Source organism: Mercurialis annua, linkage group LG3, assembly GCF_937616625.2.
Source record: "Mercurialis annua linkage group LG3, ddMerAnnu1.2, whole genome shotgun sequence".
Taxonomy (NCBI): domain Eukaryota; kingdom Viridiplantae; phylum Streptophyta; class Magnoliopsida; order Malpighiales; family Euphorbiaceae; genus Mercurialis; species Mercurialis annua.
In genome coordinates this window covers 68,996,423-69,013,980 of record NC_065572.1, presented here as the reverse complement: position 1 = coordinate 69,013,980, position 17,558 = coordinate 68,996,423, and the positions used below count along the sequence as shown (strand labels likewise).

Here is a 17,558-nt window from a genome sequence, read left to right as displayed (position 1 = left end):
ATTCGGTTTTTGCTCACCCCTACCTTCAGTAATCAAAAGAGAGCAGTATTAGTTTGGGAAGGAGGACAAAAGTAATCCGGATAAAGCTGTCCCCACTAGGGAAACAAAAACGCTATCCAGGATAGGAAAATCAGATAAGCAAAACCTCTAAATTCAGTTCCGGTTGCTGCCTGAGTGAAGGAACCTCGTACAGTTGCAGCAATGGAAACTTTAGGAGTTCCGTGTGTTAATGCCATTACAACCAACTATTCCACCTCTCAAACACAACGCACCACATCATTTATTCCAAGACTCAATTTTTTAACAGTCCCAATTCACCCTTTTACAGTATGCTGCTAAATTTTGATCATTGGGTATTCATTTTTATATTTTATTTCTGTTTCTAATTTATGCTATGAATTAAAATCTTTTTCCCTCCACTCCTAGAAGCAGAAGCATGGAAGGGTTTTAAAAATGCAAGCAGCTGACGGTGACTATGAGGATTATGATTTGAAGCAAATGAGAGGCATGGCTGCTGCCAAGAAAAGATGGGACCTTTTGGTAATTGCTCTCTTCTTTTTCTTTTGTTGCAAATGATTTAATTTTATATGATCAGAGGGGAAAGCTTGGATTTTGGATTACATTCTCTAAATCAAAGTTTTGTTGGTTAATTTTGTTAATCCATAGTATTAAGTAAATAGTTTTCATGGGTGACATAAGTATAAAGGTCAGCTAGGAACCATGGACACTTGGACACGGGAGACTTAGACGGCAAAACAGTGGTATTTTAAGGTTTTCTATGTAAAAAAAATGAAAATTCGTGTTCGAAATGTCAAGTGTCCGAAACGGGACATGTCGATTGAATGAAGTGCCCGTGCTATCTTAGATCAGCATTGATGTTTGTTGGTTGTGCTTGTGATCACATTTATTAACTAATCCATGTAGATAGCAGCACTGTAAATTATGTAGATAGCAACACTATAAGTTAAGTCTTAATTCTCATTGATTATCTTTGATTTTTGTTTTTATTTCTGTGTGCTCAATGTTAGAAGCGCTTTTGGCCCAACTTACATTCGGTAAATGTCATCATTTTGCGTGTGCAGCTTAGAGAAGGGAAAGTAAAGGTTCTAACGCCGAGGGAAGCTGGTTATGCAGTTCAACTCTCTTACAAAACCCTGCTTGATGTTCGCCCTTCTGTTGAGCGGAATAAGGTATTTTCCCTGTTTAAACGCTATTGTAGCAAACATAAATGCACATTCTATTTGCAATGTTAATTGTCTTCATAGGACATCTTCAAACAACATGAACCTGTTATTCATGTAATTAATTGTAAATCTTCATCTGTTTGAAAGGCGTGGGTTAAGGGCTCAACTTGGATTCCAATCTTTGAAGTTGATGATAGATTTGACATCGGAACTCTTACGAGCAAGATCACAACTTTTATGATGGGTAACACTTGATTTCTTCTCTCATGTGCCATCTAAATTTCTTGTGCACATACCATTCTCATCTTATTATTCTATTGATATCAAATAGAATGGTTCAAATGGTGAATGGAATATCAGAATATGATCATATTCGTAAAATTCTTTTAGTCAAACCAGAAATGGGAGAGTCAAACTCTGATGACCAGCTTGACTCGAGAGACATGTCACGGTTAATTAATTAAAGAATAGTTGTATAGAAGAAACGTGCCACTTTTAGATATCAAATTGCAGAAGAAACTGCTATTCTCTACTACTTATCTTTGATGTCTTGTATTTGGCGTGCTTAATGTTTCAAATGACTTCTGTGTTTGTAGGAGGCTGGTGGAGTGGTGTACCTACGCTAACTTATGATAAGTATGTGGAAAATACATTACATTTTTCTTAATAACCTGCAAATATTTTTATTTGCATATAAATGTATTTCTTACGTGTGGTTTATTCCAACTTTACCAGCCAGTTTATATCTAAGGTTGAGGAGAAGTTCCCAAAAGATACAGACCTGATTGTCGCTTGCCAGAGAGGATTAAGGTGAATTGTTAACTCATCCGCATGAGTCTTACTTTGTTGTACACATCTCACCTATATGTTTCATTTGATTCACAGCATTTAGGTAAATTTATTATTTATTAATTTCTTCTCAACTTTGATTTTTGGATGGTATAAGTTCAACATTTAGCTTCCTATCATGAATCAGACAAGCTGCTCTGCTATATGGAGCATATTAACGAGATGAATATGTCTAATTTTCACATTTTGATCTGGTCTATTGGATTGCAAGTAGCTACCCATTGATAGGGATATAGATTTTAAACTTTTGCTGAGGACTGGATTTAATAGCTTCTAAAACATGCATCAGAAACACATTGTAAAGTTAAATAGAGCCAGATTTGGAAAAGATTTCGAAGTGGGGAATTGCATTAGCAGATGAAATAAATTGCCATCACCATGATATTTACATTTAATATCGTATTTAATTTTTGCTTTACTTTGGATCCTCACAGATCTCTAGCTGCTTGTGAGAGTCTGTACAATGCAGGTTATAGAAACCTATTTTGGGTTCAAGGGGGTCTTGAAGCAGCCGAAGAAGAGGTATACAAATTTCTTATGTGAAATTTAAGATTCCTTTAGTTCTGAGATTCCATTCTTCTTTTATTTGTTTTAATTTTTGTCCCTCTTTACACTAATCAAATGAATAAATCTAACTCATCTGGTGTCTTAACATATTTGGAGTAGGATCTTGTCATAGAAGGTCCTCAACCTCTTAAGTTTGCCGGAATTGGAGGTGTTTCTGAATTCCTCGGGTATGCATCATCTTAGACACTTCTTTGTGCTTCTGTCAAAAGTTCGTGAAACCATAAACCTGCCATATATCTTCTCATAATTGTTTTCCTGCAATAGTTAGAATGGTTACCGTTCATGTTCTAAAGTTTCATTTCCGTTATATGCATGCTTGAAGTTTCTGTAAATACAGAATGCTCGGCTATTCTTGTAGCGAAGGTTGGCTTGGCTTCTTCAGATGGGTTATCAGATTTAATTTTAACCTCTGTAAATTTAGATGCTCTGGGTTCTAGATACCGTATACAGGAGATTCAGAGTTGACTTTGTTTTACTTTGTAACTAACTACCTTTCGATAATGATTGACAATCTCATGCTACACTATCAAAATCAAAGTGAAACCAAAGTAAGCAAAAAGGAAAGCTATGATAGAATGCACTTTCATATAAAGCCATATCTTAACCCATTTGCAGTTATCAGCTTGTTTTAACCAGTATTGACTTCAGCATTTTGCTGCTTGCTAAAATGATCACTAGGTAGCCTTCTAATTTTCCAAAAAGGGGAAATGACTGTTTGTTCTCATAATCTGTATGAAAATATCATTTACATGCAGTAAAGTCCATTATGTTAAATTGACTTCTGTTGTTATTTCACCTTCAAGTTCTTTCCGACCATTAAAGATTAGCTTATGCACATAATTGCACTACTGAATGGATTTGCTCATTTTCAGACATTGAATTTTGTCGCTAATTACTGTGCAATTTTCAGCTGGACGGATCAACAAAGAGCTATAGCTGCCAAAGAAGGTTGGGGTTATCAATTAATATTCACAGCGCGTCTGGTAACTACAGTTTTTTGCCTTTCTACCACCAATCAATTCTGTGCAAGCCAATTGTTGCATAAAAATTTAATGTTTGCCTTGTTTCTTATGCAGGTTGGACTTATTCTTGTTGCTGATGCGTTGTTTCTTGGTGCTCAGCGAGTTGGTGGCTATATTCAGGATATAAGGTCGCATTGATTGGGGATTGAAGGTTCTCGATTCATTGATCTGAGAGGATGATGTTCTCAAAAACAAAATAGAGTCCAGAGATTGGGAGGGACATGGAATATCAATTTTGATGCAAGGAGTAATGTACAATGATGAGTAGGTACATGACTTCTATTTGTAGTCTTATATCAGATGTTTGTTGCTGTTTAATTACACGATTTCATATGATGTAACATGATGTATAGTTTGTTATGCTGCACATATATTCCTTAATTTAACCTGTCCGTCTTAAAGCTTCTGTATCGATCCATTTAGAAGAAATCCATGCTAATGCATTTGTTTCAGAATTTTGTGATATTATCCTTATCAATATTATTTTGTTGGAAACGTAAAAATTGCGTGTATATAAACATTGAATTCTTGCAAATTTTGTCGGCTTTATTACACGGTGTGTACTTGTACTATAAATACTATAAATTTGGTTTGAATGTGGGAAACAAAAGAACATACTAGAGATCATTACGGACCTTAGAATAGGGGTTGCAACAGCAAGAGGAGGATAATTTCTAGGAGTAGTAACACCCTCTATCCTATGGTGCAGAGTCTCTTCAATTACAAAAGCATTGATGATAATCTGGGTTCCTGCTGCAATGTCAAACTCTTTCCCTTTGACATCTTGAGTTGATATCCGAGGAACAAATAATGACAGTGGACGATGCTAGTACTTTGAGACAGTTTCGAACGACACAAAAAACGTGCGTCTAAATGATAAAATGACATATAACCGATCTACGACAAGAAATTGTTATAGAAATTAAAAGATACAAATTTGACAGGTGACTAAAAATAGGATGAATTCAAATATTAAGAATTCACTTTCACCAATCGCACCCTTATAACTTCTATTGACTATGCTTTTGTAGCATAGTGGTAATGGCCACGGGCATTTTGTTAAGAAATTTCGTGTTTAAGTCTCACTCTCTCTCTAATTATTAAAAAAAAAATATATAGAAAAACTTTTGTTTTTAATTGTGACCAGAACAGTTTGTGTAAATTACCCTATTTAGTTGTCAAAATTCAAATGTGCTCTTATTTGTTTATATTGATGTACAACATAATTTATTACAACAACAACAACAAAAACTATTTCTGCTAGGTAACTACAGAGCCATTGGTTATCTCAGAATTGGCCTTCAAGGTGTTTGATGTAATGCTTATGAGAGGCTGTTTTTCTCTAAACAATCTAGACTTCATACAGTTGTGAGAACTAATATAATTCGGAGTCAACGGCACAATACAATGCAGACCATATCTTATTATTACAGAATGCAAAATGACTACCATATTTATGGCCATGTCTGCCTTAGGGAAAGTGTGATTTGGCGATGGCGTGTAGAGGAACTACCCTGTGCATTGAGATCCCAAAAGCTTCCGTATTATCTATATCCTGAGCTTGTACACCCGGTGGCAATTCCCAATCAAAGCTATGCAGAAGTTGAGCTAAAGCAAGCTCAACAGTTGCTACTCCAAATGTGATGGCTGGGCATACCAGTTCAAATGGTATCATTACAAACTTCATCAGAATCGCTGCTATAAAAAGGGACGCAAAAGGCAAAAGGGGTTTGAGAGCTTCTATCAGCCATTGAACATTGGAGAACAAAATCTAGGATTCTACTATAGGTAAGTACATTCAGATCTCTTTGCTATCAGTAATTATTCTATTACAGGAATAAAGAGTATTAGGATCACTTGCTAAAGAACTCATGTTTGATTCTATAATCTTATCTTCTCTTCTTGAGTGATGATCCCTTTTTGTCCATTTTCTCTTTGTCTATATATGGCATTTCATAATTTTGTCTTTTTATTACAAGTCCAGTATTTCTCCTAACTTGAATTTTATTCTAGCTAGCGATTGATATCTCCCTTCTTGGGTCAACTTGAGTTAGTGATCAACCAAATAAACAAGAGGATTATTATTCACAGGCTATACTGAATTTTTTTTAAAGCTATATAAGATACAGACAAACAGTAAATAAGTAGTACTCTAATAATTATATATAATATATATGAAAAAATTACATTATCAATTATATGTATGGAGTTGCAACAACAAGAAGTGGATTTCTTTTATGAATAGCGATACCAGTGCTTTCAGTAGTATCCAAATCTTCTCTTTTAGCTACACCATGCAGTGTCCAGTCAAACTTGAACAACAAATTTGCTAGCGCAAGTTCGTCTGTGATCATTGCAAACTGGATACCAGGACAAATTCTTCTGCCTGATCCAAATGGTATCAGCTCAAAATCATGTCCTCTAAAATCAATAGAACTATTTAGGAATCTGTCTGGCCGAAACTCTTCAGCTTGGTCCCATAATGCAGGATCTCTACCTATTGCAAAAGCGTTAATAATCACTTGGGTTCCTGCTGCAATGTCGTATCCCTGTAATTTGATATCTTTCGTAGCTACACGAGGAAGTAGTAATGGGATTGGAGGATGCATTCGAGAAGTTTCCTTGATCACTGCTTTTAAGTATTGCAGTTCATTCAAATCCGTTTCTGATATAAATACTTTGTCTTTGGCAATTCCTCTTATTTCATTTTGGACTCTCTTCATTATTTCAGGATGCCTTAGGAGTTCTGTCATTACCCATTCCATCAATGTGTATGTAGTGTCTGTACCTCCTGTAAATATATCCTATCCAAAACAAGTTTGAAATTTTCAAAATTTGGGGTTATGGAGTTGGAATATAACGTCTCCAATTTATTTTCGACATAAAAGAAAGACAGATTTTTAATAAATTACCAGAGTGATAGCCTTGATGCATGTTCTGTCAATAGGAAAACCTGTTAAGTTCTCTTTCTGAAGCCAAAGCAGAACATCCACAAAATCCTTATTAGTATCTTCTTTCATATAGCAACCGCTAGCAATATGTTCTTCAACTACATTTTCTAGGAAATCATCTAACTCTTTAGCCACTTTTTGAGCTTTAGCATACAACCCAGTCACATGATTAACCCAACCAAGCCATGGAATATAATCCCCAACATCAAAACTTCCCAAAACATATGTAAAGTCATTGAAAATCTCCTTAAACGCCCTCCCTCCTAATTCTACCGGGTTATACTTTTTCCCCATAGCTATTCTGCAAACTACATGATTGGTTACCTTTACAATAACTTCACTTAAATTCACTACTGATGTTGAAGAAGAAGAAGAGTTCTTTATGGTATCAATCATTAAATTTATCTCTTCTTCTCTAATTTTGCTGTAAGACCGTACCCTTTTGTTACTTAATAGATGCAGGACGCATAAGCTTTTCATTTGTCTCCAGTATTCACCATAAGGAGCAAAAGCCATATCTTTCTGGTCATACAGAAGCATCATCTGGATTTTTGTAGTAGGTCTGTCTGCAAAGATAAGATCATGGGTTTTCATGATATCGCGAGCTAGTTCAGCTGATGAGACAACCAACACTGGGTTACTCCCCAAGTGAAGCAACACTATAGGACCATGTGTATGAGCAATGGACCGAAGAGAGCGGTGAGGATGAGAGCCGAGTTGGTGGAGGTTTCCTATGATTGGTAACTTAGGCGGAGAAGGTGGTAGTTTTCGGTTGAGTGGAGAAGGTTTCTTGAAGAAGAAGATAATGAAGGACGAGGCTAAGATGGTGAATAATAAGTGTAGCAACAATGAGGAAGTTCCATGTTGCTGCTCGGATGAGAATTGATGGGAGCTCCACATTTTTCTGAGTATATCGAATAACTAGCCATTGCTCATCCACTTATAATGGCATAAATATGAAAAGGTGGCGGTCTAGTCACCCTCTTGTTTGACGTGATATTGCATGGAAGAAGAGATTTGGTTATTTGTCAATGACGGAACCTAGTGCCTTGACCGCCACAAACTTATCAACTTGTACACGGCAGGTATGCGAATAAAATCTTACTCAAAAAATTTGATGGATACATAATTTGATGAGTCAAAATCGATGAATTAAATTTAGGTTTAATTATCCAAAAATAACCTAATTTATATTTTATTTCTGTTTCTAATTTAAGTCTTTAAGTCTTTATTTCGGATAAAAAACACATAGATCTTCCAGAAAACGGAGCAATTTACTCAAAAAAACAATACAAACATAGACAGAAACGAGTTAAGAGACGTGATTTCCGGCTAAAATGCAAAATCACAGTCTTCCATACTCGAAATCGAAAAAAATCAAACTACTACTCGCGAGAAATTTTCTCTCTCCAAGTGTAAATTTATTCATCTATTCTAATTTGACAATATTGTTCTCGTAAAGTTTGGATAGTACCAATATGTTGAAGCTTAAAGACTACTTAAATCTAAAATTATTATCTTCTCTTATTAAGTGATGATCCATTTTTTAATCCTTTTTCTGTGTATACTCGGCGTCATGAATTTGTCTTTCTTTCACAAATCCTAACTCAGACGGTGAGCACTTCTATTTTTGCTAGCGATATATATCTCCCTTTCTTGAGAACCAAATCCCACCCCTTCTTTTACGTCATCCTATTGAATATATTCACAACATTTAAACACCACATTGAAATCATGTCCTAACTTAGACGGTGAGCACTCTTTCTTTTACAAGTCATAACTTAGACGGTGAGATCATCAGCTTTTAAATTGTGATCAAAACACTCTTACCTATTTGGTTGTCTAAGGTACTATAATGTTAGGAGATTCTTACACAATTATTCGAACTCTTTTTATAAAAAATTTCAATTTATAAAATCTATAAAAGAACACCACCCAATTCGATCACTAATGGATTTTTGATGGATTTTTACGATGGTAGATCTGAGGTTGATTATTATGAATTTTTATCTTATTGTGTTCAAATAAGTTATATACACTTAAAATTGACCTAAAGTCCATCCATATAATAGAGACATCATCCGTTCCAAATTGATAGGCAGTTTAGAACAAACACATACATTAAAAAATTTAGATTCTTTAGATAAAATGAGTTAATATATCAAAAAGTATCATACTTTCCCTTATTGAATATTGTGACAATTTTTATCATTTATTGATTTTTGTTATCTTCCAAGATATTTTCTATAATTAATATTTCGTTCGTATAGTTTGAGAAAAAAACTAGTGCCTATCAATATTAGTCGGAGAGAGTATTAATATTAATTTGGTCAACAGTCGATGGAAGTCCACGGTCAACATACCACCGTTAACCACCATTGACTAGTCACGGGATTGGTGAGCGACCCACGGAACCAACACTACATTTTTAGTAAATTTGTAGTAAAAAAATCTATGAAGCATTGATACTCCCAATACTAGAATACAGCTGTTTAGCGCCGAAATTTAGCGACAGATGCTAAATCTATCGCTAAAAACAAGACGGATATAACGACCGACAACAAATTCCATCTCTAAATGATATAGCGACGGATTTTCTGTTGCTACCACATCTCCAATTTGGCGGGAAGACGAAGGGAAAGATTGATGCTTTTAATTTAGTCAAATTTATCGACGAATTTCAGGATCCGTCGCTAAATTTGGCAAAAATCGAAACGAACCGTTTCATTAAGTTGTTTTGTGACCAATTGTAAATGTCCGTTGCTAAATTAGCGACAAACATTTGTAATCTGTCGCAAAACAACATAATTAAACGGTTCGTTTCAATAAGTTGTGATTTTAGCGACATATTTCAGGATCCGTCGCTAAAATCACAGTATATTGAAAAGAACCCTTCTTCTTCATCAGTTAACATTTTATTTTTTCAAAATCTAAAACCACCGCCCCTTTTCTCTATTTTCTGAGCACATCCGTTTCACCACCACCGCACTCCGTTTTACCACCATTTACTATCGTCGCTCGCCTATAATCCTATCAAGTAAGTTTTTAACCTAATTTTTGATTGAAGTTGTATTTAATTTGTTTGGATTTTTAATTTCCTTTTGAAAATTACAGCAGCTGCCTCATTAGACTGCCGCTACCATTTTGCTGCTGCCCGACTGCCGCCGCTGCCCTCTTTTGTACACTGCTGCTGCCCTCTTAGGATAGTTTTCTACTTTCTTATTTAATTTAATTATTACTATAATATATTTTAATTAGGATGTTAACCAAATTAATTTAGGGTTAGTTATATTATTAGGTTTATTTTCTGTTTTTTTATATTTAGTTGAATTAGGTTAGATAATTATAATTAGATATTTTTTTTAATTAGTAAAATTATAGATTAATAATTGTTAAATTGAGAAAAAATTGTTAATTGAATGTATTTAAAATATTAATTTAATTAGTTTTTATTTTAGGTGAACTGATTATAATTTAGACTTGATTAGTTTATTTTAAATTATAATTATTTAATAAAATTAAATAATTATATAATTATACAATTAAATTATAAATATTTAATTATAATAATTAATTTGGTAATTAGTTTATTAATTTAGATTTAATTTAGTTAATTTATTTAAATTAGATTTAATTTATTTTTTAGTGTTTATTTAATTTGTTAAAGTAATGTACAATTAGCGACGGATTTATTCCGTCGCTAAATTATAGTTAGCGACGGACACATCCATCGCTAACTGGCCCTCTTCTGAGATAGAAAAGTGTTATTAGCGACGAATACCTCATCCGTTGCAGAAGAGTCTCGATTTAAGTCTTTTTTAGAGACTCTCTTGCGACGGATTTGACATATTTAGCGACGAAAATTTTCCTCGCTAAATTTGCCATGGATCGCAATACGCGTCGCAAGGCGTTTTGCGACCACGGAGGTTGCGAGGTTCGTCGCAATTTCGTCGCTAGAACCCTTTAGCAACAGAATAAAGGGGTTTAGCGACGGACCCTGTTTCCCAGTAGTGTCCTTTGGAGTGCCATATCTAGGGGGACATGTTAAAGACACGGGAACGCGCCGGGACACAGTGTGAATACGTATCCGAGGCGGAAAATCCCATGTCTCGATACTTTTGACTGTTCAAAGAAAAGGGACACGGCAGGATACTTCGAGGACACGACGAAGACACATAAATGATATCTTTGTTAATCGACGACCAGCACTGAGGCAATAAAAGCACAGCAAGGTGAGAGGCGCAATTTCTAGAAAATAGATGAGAAACATGAGGTTTTTTCTTTTTAAGAATTTTTTTTGCCGCTAATGTCAACGAAGAAGAAAATGGCTAGGGCAGAGGAAGATGAAGAGTGTAATGAGAGAAGGCGAAAATATAAGCAAATTATTTCAATTGTCTGTCACGTGTGTATAGTGGTGGGTGGGTGGGCAAAGTGTTTCAATCAATTGAGAAAATTATAGAAAAATGATAAACACGACATATGTTTTTAAACATAGACACCATTCAAAAACTTTATAAATTTTATCCGTTTTTTTTACATTTTCTACTCATTCAATAAAAATATATACAATAGATCCTCTAATAATTAATACTTTCTCTATTTTTTTTACTTATCCATTTAGCCAAAATTGCACATGTTAAGAAAATAGAATTTTTTTTATCTTAAATTATTGGTATAAATACTACTATAACCTACTAGTTAATAAATACTTTATAAATTGAGTCATAAAATCATTTATTAAAAAAGAATAACTTTGGAAAATAATAACTAAAGTCATTTTAAAATTTTAAATGAACAACTAACTATGGACAAATTCATTTGGCTAAATAGACGGCCAAAAAAATGGAGGGAGTATTTAATAAATTAATAATTTTATTAATTCATAAAAATTTTAAAAACCAACTTTAATATTACGTCTTATATAATATTCAATAAATCAATAGTTTTAATAATTAATAAAACATTTGTCTAGCATGTATATTTATTATTAGAGAGTCAACTGTAATAGTATATGTTATTGATAGTGTCAGACGCTCCCAACTATCTTTTGAGCCACAGTTTCTTTATTTATAAGTTAAATATAATATACATCCATAAGAGAAATTTTTAGGTATACTCAGTCCATCCACTACTAGAAAACAGTCGAGTCGATTAGCGACGGAAATCCGTCGCTAAAATCAAATTTAGCGACGGATTTTGAATCCGTCGCTAAAATCAAATGTAGCGACGGATTTTGAATCCGTCGCTAAATCATAAAAAAAAATTGGCGGGAATCATCCCCCCACTTTTAGCGACGGAATTCCCTTTTAGCGACGGATTTTGTAATCCGTCGCTAAAATTAATACATTTAGCGACGGATTTCAAAATCCGTCGCTAAAAGGCTTATTTTTATAAAAAAAATTATTAATTAAAATAATTATTAATTAAAAAAATAAATATTAATTTAAATAATATTAATTAAAAAATAACTTATTACAAAAATAATTATTTATTAAAAAAATAATTATTTATTAAAAAAAAATTGTTTATTATTTGTTGCTTTTATTTAAAATATTAATTAAAAAATAATTTATTAACTATTTATTTAAAAATAATTAGTATGAAAAAATAATTACTTTATATTACGGGAGTAACTTTTTGTTACTTTAAGATATATTTAAATATAATATACATAAATATATAACAAGAATATGAGTTGGTTGAGATGGAGCTATGCGCGGTGGAACTATAAGGTTAAAAAGGATTGGGTGGGAGCAATGTGAAGGATGGGTGACCTACTGGGAAGTTTGAAAATTTGCGATAATTGCGGTGGATGACAGTGTGTAGTGTATAGCCGTGGGTTACGGAGCGCGACCGATTAAATAATATTTCATTTTACAATTTTATTTAAAAAATTATTTTTTTTTCAAAAATTAGCGACGGATTTAAATCCGTCGCTAAATCCGTCGCTAATTTGATAAAATTTCGTCGCTAATTTTTTTTATCCCGTCATTAAAATTTTAGCGACAATCCGTCGCTAAAGGTGATTAGCGACGGATTTTTGCCATTTAGCGACGGAAAAATCCGTCGCTAAATGGCTGTTTTTTTAGTAGTGATCACGTCATTCGTGGACTAAACCAATTATATCATAACAGTTCATTAAAATGAGGATATTCTTGTAATATTATTATTTAAAAGTGTATGCAAATAATAAACAAAATTACAAAAATACCCTCATTTTAATGAGGTGTTATGATATTTAGTCCACAGATGACGTGATAGACTGAGTCTACATAAAAATTTCTCCATAAATATATAATAATAATTTGAGTTGGATACATCATTAATTTATACATAATTTATAATTCATAGAAAATAAATGACTATTAAATATAAATTTGTTGAATTTGTAAAATGTTATATATAAGCATCATATGTACACTAATTACATTATATTTATAGATTTTATACGGACAAAGTATAATAAGTTAATTAATTTATTTTAAAAAATTTAAATTATTTATAACTAAATCAATCATGTGTTCAGTTTTTAATGATTTTTAAAATGAAATTAAATAAAAAATAATCAATTGTTTTATTTATTAATAATTACTACATGAGGCGAGGGCATTTGTAGGACAACATTTGGTTTCCCTAGGAAGTGTGTTTGCATTACCTTTGGGCACAGATTTTGCTTTTGCTGCTGCAGGTGATATAGCTTGGAGGAAAGAGTGGCACTTTTTATGGCTTCAGTGTGACTCATATATGTGGTCCAACTTTTTTCTTCATTGTCGTAATAAGTTGAGAGCTTATGCATAAATAGTTGTAAATAAATTCATTGATATGCATATTTGGTATAGTATTTTTTAAATATGATAGTTAGCAATACTTCTTAGTTTGAGGAAATTATATTTGGAAAGGTGTTATTTTATAGGTCAATTATAAAACAAAAACATGGATCAAGAATCAAAGAAAATTGCAAAGAAACGAAAATATTTCAAATAAATTCTTGTTCATGAACGAGTAGTTTTTTCGTTCTTCAAAATCTCAAATGAGAAAGTGTTGTAGACATTCTAATCTTTATAAACCATCAAAAATTACACTATTCGGAGTTATATAGCTTAGCTTATGAAGTTTTGAAGATTGAAAAATTGCACGGTGCATTGGATGACTTGCATATTTGATCCTTTTCCGTTGATTGGATATTTAGGAATACTTAGAGATCACTAATGAATTTCTATTCTTCATATGAAATAAATTAGACATCTCAAACTTTCCAATGATTCAAGAACCAAGTCATTTAGAATTGGTACGAAAATTTATGGTTGTCCCAAGTTGGTGGTTTTGATGAAATCAGTCCTGACGAGGAAACTGATCCTGCTGGCCGGCAGGAAGTTATTTCTCGGTAGGAAGAGCTGATGCGGCAACCTCTTGCCGAGCAAGGTAAATCATGTCGGGCGGCAGGATGCTCTTCCCAAGCAGGATTGACCTGCAAGTTAATTTTGTCTAAAATTCTAATTTCGATTGGATTCATACTTCGGCTTGTACTCGAATTGAAAGACGCAACTAGGACTTCCCTATATAAGAACTCATATTAAGGGTATGTATTGTATCTAGTTTTTATTGTATTTAATTTACAAACACTTTAAGTTTCAGTTAATCGTTCTTAGTTCTTAAGCATTAGTTTTGTGAATCGAAAGCTTAGAAGTGTGGAACTCAATCTTCTTGTGTTCGGAAAATTTCCAAGTTCAATTCAAGTACTTTTTATTCATATAGTTTAATTATATTACTTTTGAATCATTGATTTCTTCGATTATATCTAGCTAAGTTTTTTAAATTTAGGATATTGTGAGTAGTATGAGTGTAATTTAAATATGAAATTTAATGTGCTATCTTTCATTATTCTTGCAATTCTTGTTATTGAGTTTAATGCTTATAGTTAAGTAGTTAACAATTATATGATGCTAAATTGGTTTGTGAGTAAACGTCATTAAAGCAAATTAATTGGAAGAGATACCAAGAACGTAACTACAAAACATGAGTCTGCCCACTATGTTTGCGTTGCGTGTTATGTGTGAATAACTTTTCTTAATGCTTTATTTATAATTGTCAGATTATTTTCTATTATCCTCTAAGTCGTGACAGTAAAAATGATTTGGGGTAATCGGGTTATAAACAATAGGTTAACATCGTCTACGAAAAAGGAGGTTAATGAAGTTAGATCTATCTGCCATTGCAAAGAATGATTAATATTAGAATCGATAGAGATTAGAATAAAGATTTGAAGGATTGCCCATATGAAATAATATTTTAGATTTGCTTTTTATTATCGTATTTTCTTATTTTATTTTCTGTTTTAGCTTAATTAGTTAAAAATCAAATCAATCAAAATTCGTTGATTCAAATAAGGGTTAATTGCAAATGCATACACGGACTTTATCCTAATTTGCAATTACAACATAAACTTTGTAACTTGGCAATTTTAGTAACAAACTTTCATTTTTTGGCAAATTGGTACAACGACCAATCACGCAACGACACATGACGGTATATATACAATGTCCCCGTTAGTATTTTTTGTGTTCGGTGTATCGATTTGTCAAAAGTGTAAAGTTGGTTACTAACATTGCCAAGTTTCAAAGTTTATGTTGCAATTGCAAATTAGGGTAAAGTTCGTGTATAAATTTATAATTAACCCTTCAAATAATAATTAGTTAACTATTTTGGTACTAAATTCAATTTCTTGTGGGTTCGACTCGTATTTATCACTTTATTATTTGCTTTATCGATATTGTTCACTTGCAATTCCGTGCATCATTCATAAAACTACTTGTCTTTTCAACCTAATTACGAATTTTAAAACATTTCAATTGTATGCAAAAAGTTTTATTTTTTTCTCAGTTCGATGCATATGCTGATATGACACTCATTCATTGGTGTGATTTTGCTGAGTTTGACATCAGTTTTGCCAGTCACATCATCACATTGACCTCGTGTATCAGATTGAGAAAAAAAAACTTTTTTGCATACAAATGAGACGTTTTAAAGTTCGTGATTAAATTAATAAAACAAGTATAGTTTATGAATTTTTATTACATTATCCCCTAAGGGTTATGATGTCGGAAAATATATTTTTCAATTTATTTTTGCTGTAAAAGAAAAAGAGATTTAATGGGTTACCAGGGCAATAGTTTTGATGTAGGTTCTATTAATAGAAAAATCAGCCAAATTCTATTTCTGAAGCCAAAGCAAAACATCCACAAAATCCTTATTAGCATCTTCTTTCATATAGCAACCGCTAGCAATATGTTCTTCAACCACATTTTCTAGGAAATAGTCAAACTCTTTAGCAACTTTTCCATCTTTAGCATACAACCCAGTCACATGATCAACCCAACCAAGCCATGGAATTATAATCCCCAACATCAAAACCTCCCAAAATCTCTGCAAACTTATTCAAAATCTCCTTAAATGCTCTCACACCTTCTACGGACTATACTTTCTCCCCAGAGCTATTCTGCAAACTACGTGATGGCTAACTAAGGACGGAGACACATGGAGGCATGTAGTGGCAAAAAATCCAAAAAAATATTATTGAATCTAATGTAATCAAATCTTTTTATTTTTAAATGGTGTAATCAATTTCTTTAATACCACTAACCTAAATGAAGGTAACTGCATCCAATATTCTTTTTTTGTTTAGTCCATTTGTAATCAACATCTCTAAAACTTTCAATATTATAAAACTCTTATATTTACTAGTTTCGCATTACGTGCTACGCACGTGGCTCATAATGTGACTCGTCAATTTATGTTTTAATAATTAGTATTTAGTAGAAATATAAGATACTTTAAAATAAATCATTTTCAATTCTTTTATTAATAAAATAAATTTTTCATTAATACATCAGTTCATTGCTAAAAAATAATAATTTTAAATGTTAGAATATAAATGTTTAGTTTGTTGACTATATTAATGAAAAGAAATTTGAAGATATTTGTACTTTTTTGGTTGATTTTTTTTAAATTTATTTTTAATTGACTTATAAAATGTATTTTATAATTAATTAACATTTTTATTTTTATGTCTGAAAAATAATAGCGTGTTCCAATATTTTTTTATAGTTGTGGATATGCTTTTGGTACATATTTTTTTTATATATAATAAATTATTACTAATAAAATAATACATTAAATCATGAATATATAAGTAAAAATAATTAAATAGTTTAATTATATATTAAAAAAACTAACTATGCCTAATATACAAAAAAATTAGTGTTACAGATATTTTCTCTATTGTTTTTACTACTATTTTAACTATTAATCTATATGATCGTACAAATAAATTGTCCGTTTAATATTAGAATTAGCTAATTTAAAATACTAAGAGTATCTCCAATTCTAATAAAAATAGAGTCTAATTTTAATTAAAGACAATCTAGTGGGTTTTTTTAAGGTTCCCCTTTTTCAAATTTTATAATATTGTTGTTATAATCTCTTTAGGGCAGTTTCGCACTCCCAAACTGTTTTATGCAATCCTCTATAATTTATAGTTGACTATATTACCCTTTATCACATTAGCAATTGGGTTAATTCCATATAAAATCACCACCTTTACACGTTTTTTCATTTTAATCACGTCCTTTAAAAAGTGTCAAATTAAATCACCACCTTTCATTTTTTTTTTGCAAATCTATCACGAATGTGAAAAATCTGTATATCTTTGTTGACTTGACAACCGAAATCAATAAAATAAGAGTAAGAGGAATATATTTTGTGTGTTAATAGGACAACAGTCAGATTAAAACATTTATTTGGAAGGAAAAAGACATTGAATTTTACTCATCGATGATTGATTTGTAAAAAAATAAAAGGTGATGATTTTATTTGACACTTTTTAAAGGACTTGATTAAAATGAAAAAACGTGTAAATGTGGTGATTTTATATGAAATTAACCTTTAGCAATAACATTTTCCCTATTCTCGTAATTAACCTCTAGAAC

General features: G+C 32.1%; 2 protein-coding genes across 3 annotated transcripts; one reads left to right on the top strand and one right to left on the bottom strand.

Annotated features, from left to right (window-relative positions):
• Positions 1-28: 28 nt before the first annotated feature.
• LOC126673202 (rhodanese-like domain-containing protein 11, chloroplastic) lies at positions 29-4,028 on the top strand. Of its 2 annotated transcripts, XM_050367226.1 has the most exons (10): positions 29-327; positions 427-540; positions 1,083-1,190; positions 1,332-1,428; positions 1,781-1,820; positions 1,920-1,994; positions 2,468-2,555; positions 2,700-2,767; positions 3,511-3,583; positions 3,677-4,028. In XM_050367226.1, exons 1-10 carry the CDS (start codon positions 202-204, stop codon positions 3,758-3,760), a joined length of 873 nt encoding a protein of 290 aa, XP_050223183.1. In that variant the 5' UTR covers positions 29-201; the 3' UTR covers positions 3,761-4,028. The 2 variants fall into 2 exon arrangements, with proteins under 2 accessions (XP_050223183.1, XP_050223184.1); XM_050367227.1 differs by lacking the exons at positions 3,511-3,583; positions 3,677-4,028 and adding an exon at positions 3,473-3,494.
• A 1,745-nt stretch (positions 4,029-5,773) lies between these two features.
• On the bottom strand, positions 5,774-7,808 carry LOC130014455 (cytochrome P450 736A117-like). The gene is made up of 2 exons (XM_050367215.2): positions 6,535-7,808; positions 5,774-6,426 (listed from the first exon to the last, which is right to left on the bottom strand). Exons 1-2 carry the CDS (start codon positions 7,471-7,473, stop codon positions 5,818-5,820), a joined length of 1,548 nt encoding a protein of 515 aa, XP_050223172.1. The 5' UTR covers positions 7,474-7,808; the 3' UTR covers positions 5,774-5,817.
• Between the last annotated feature and the right edge of the window lie 9,750 nt (positions 7,809-17,558).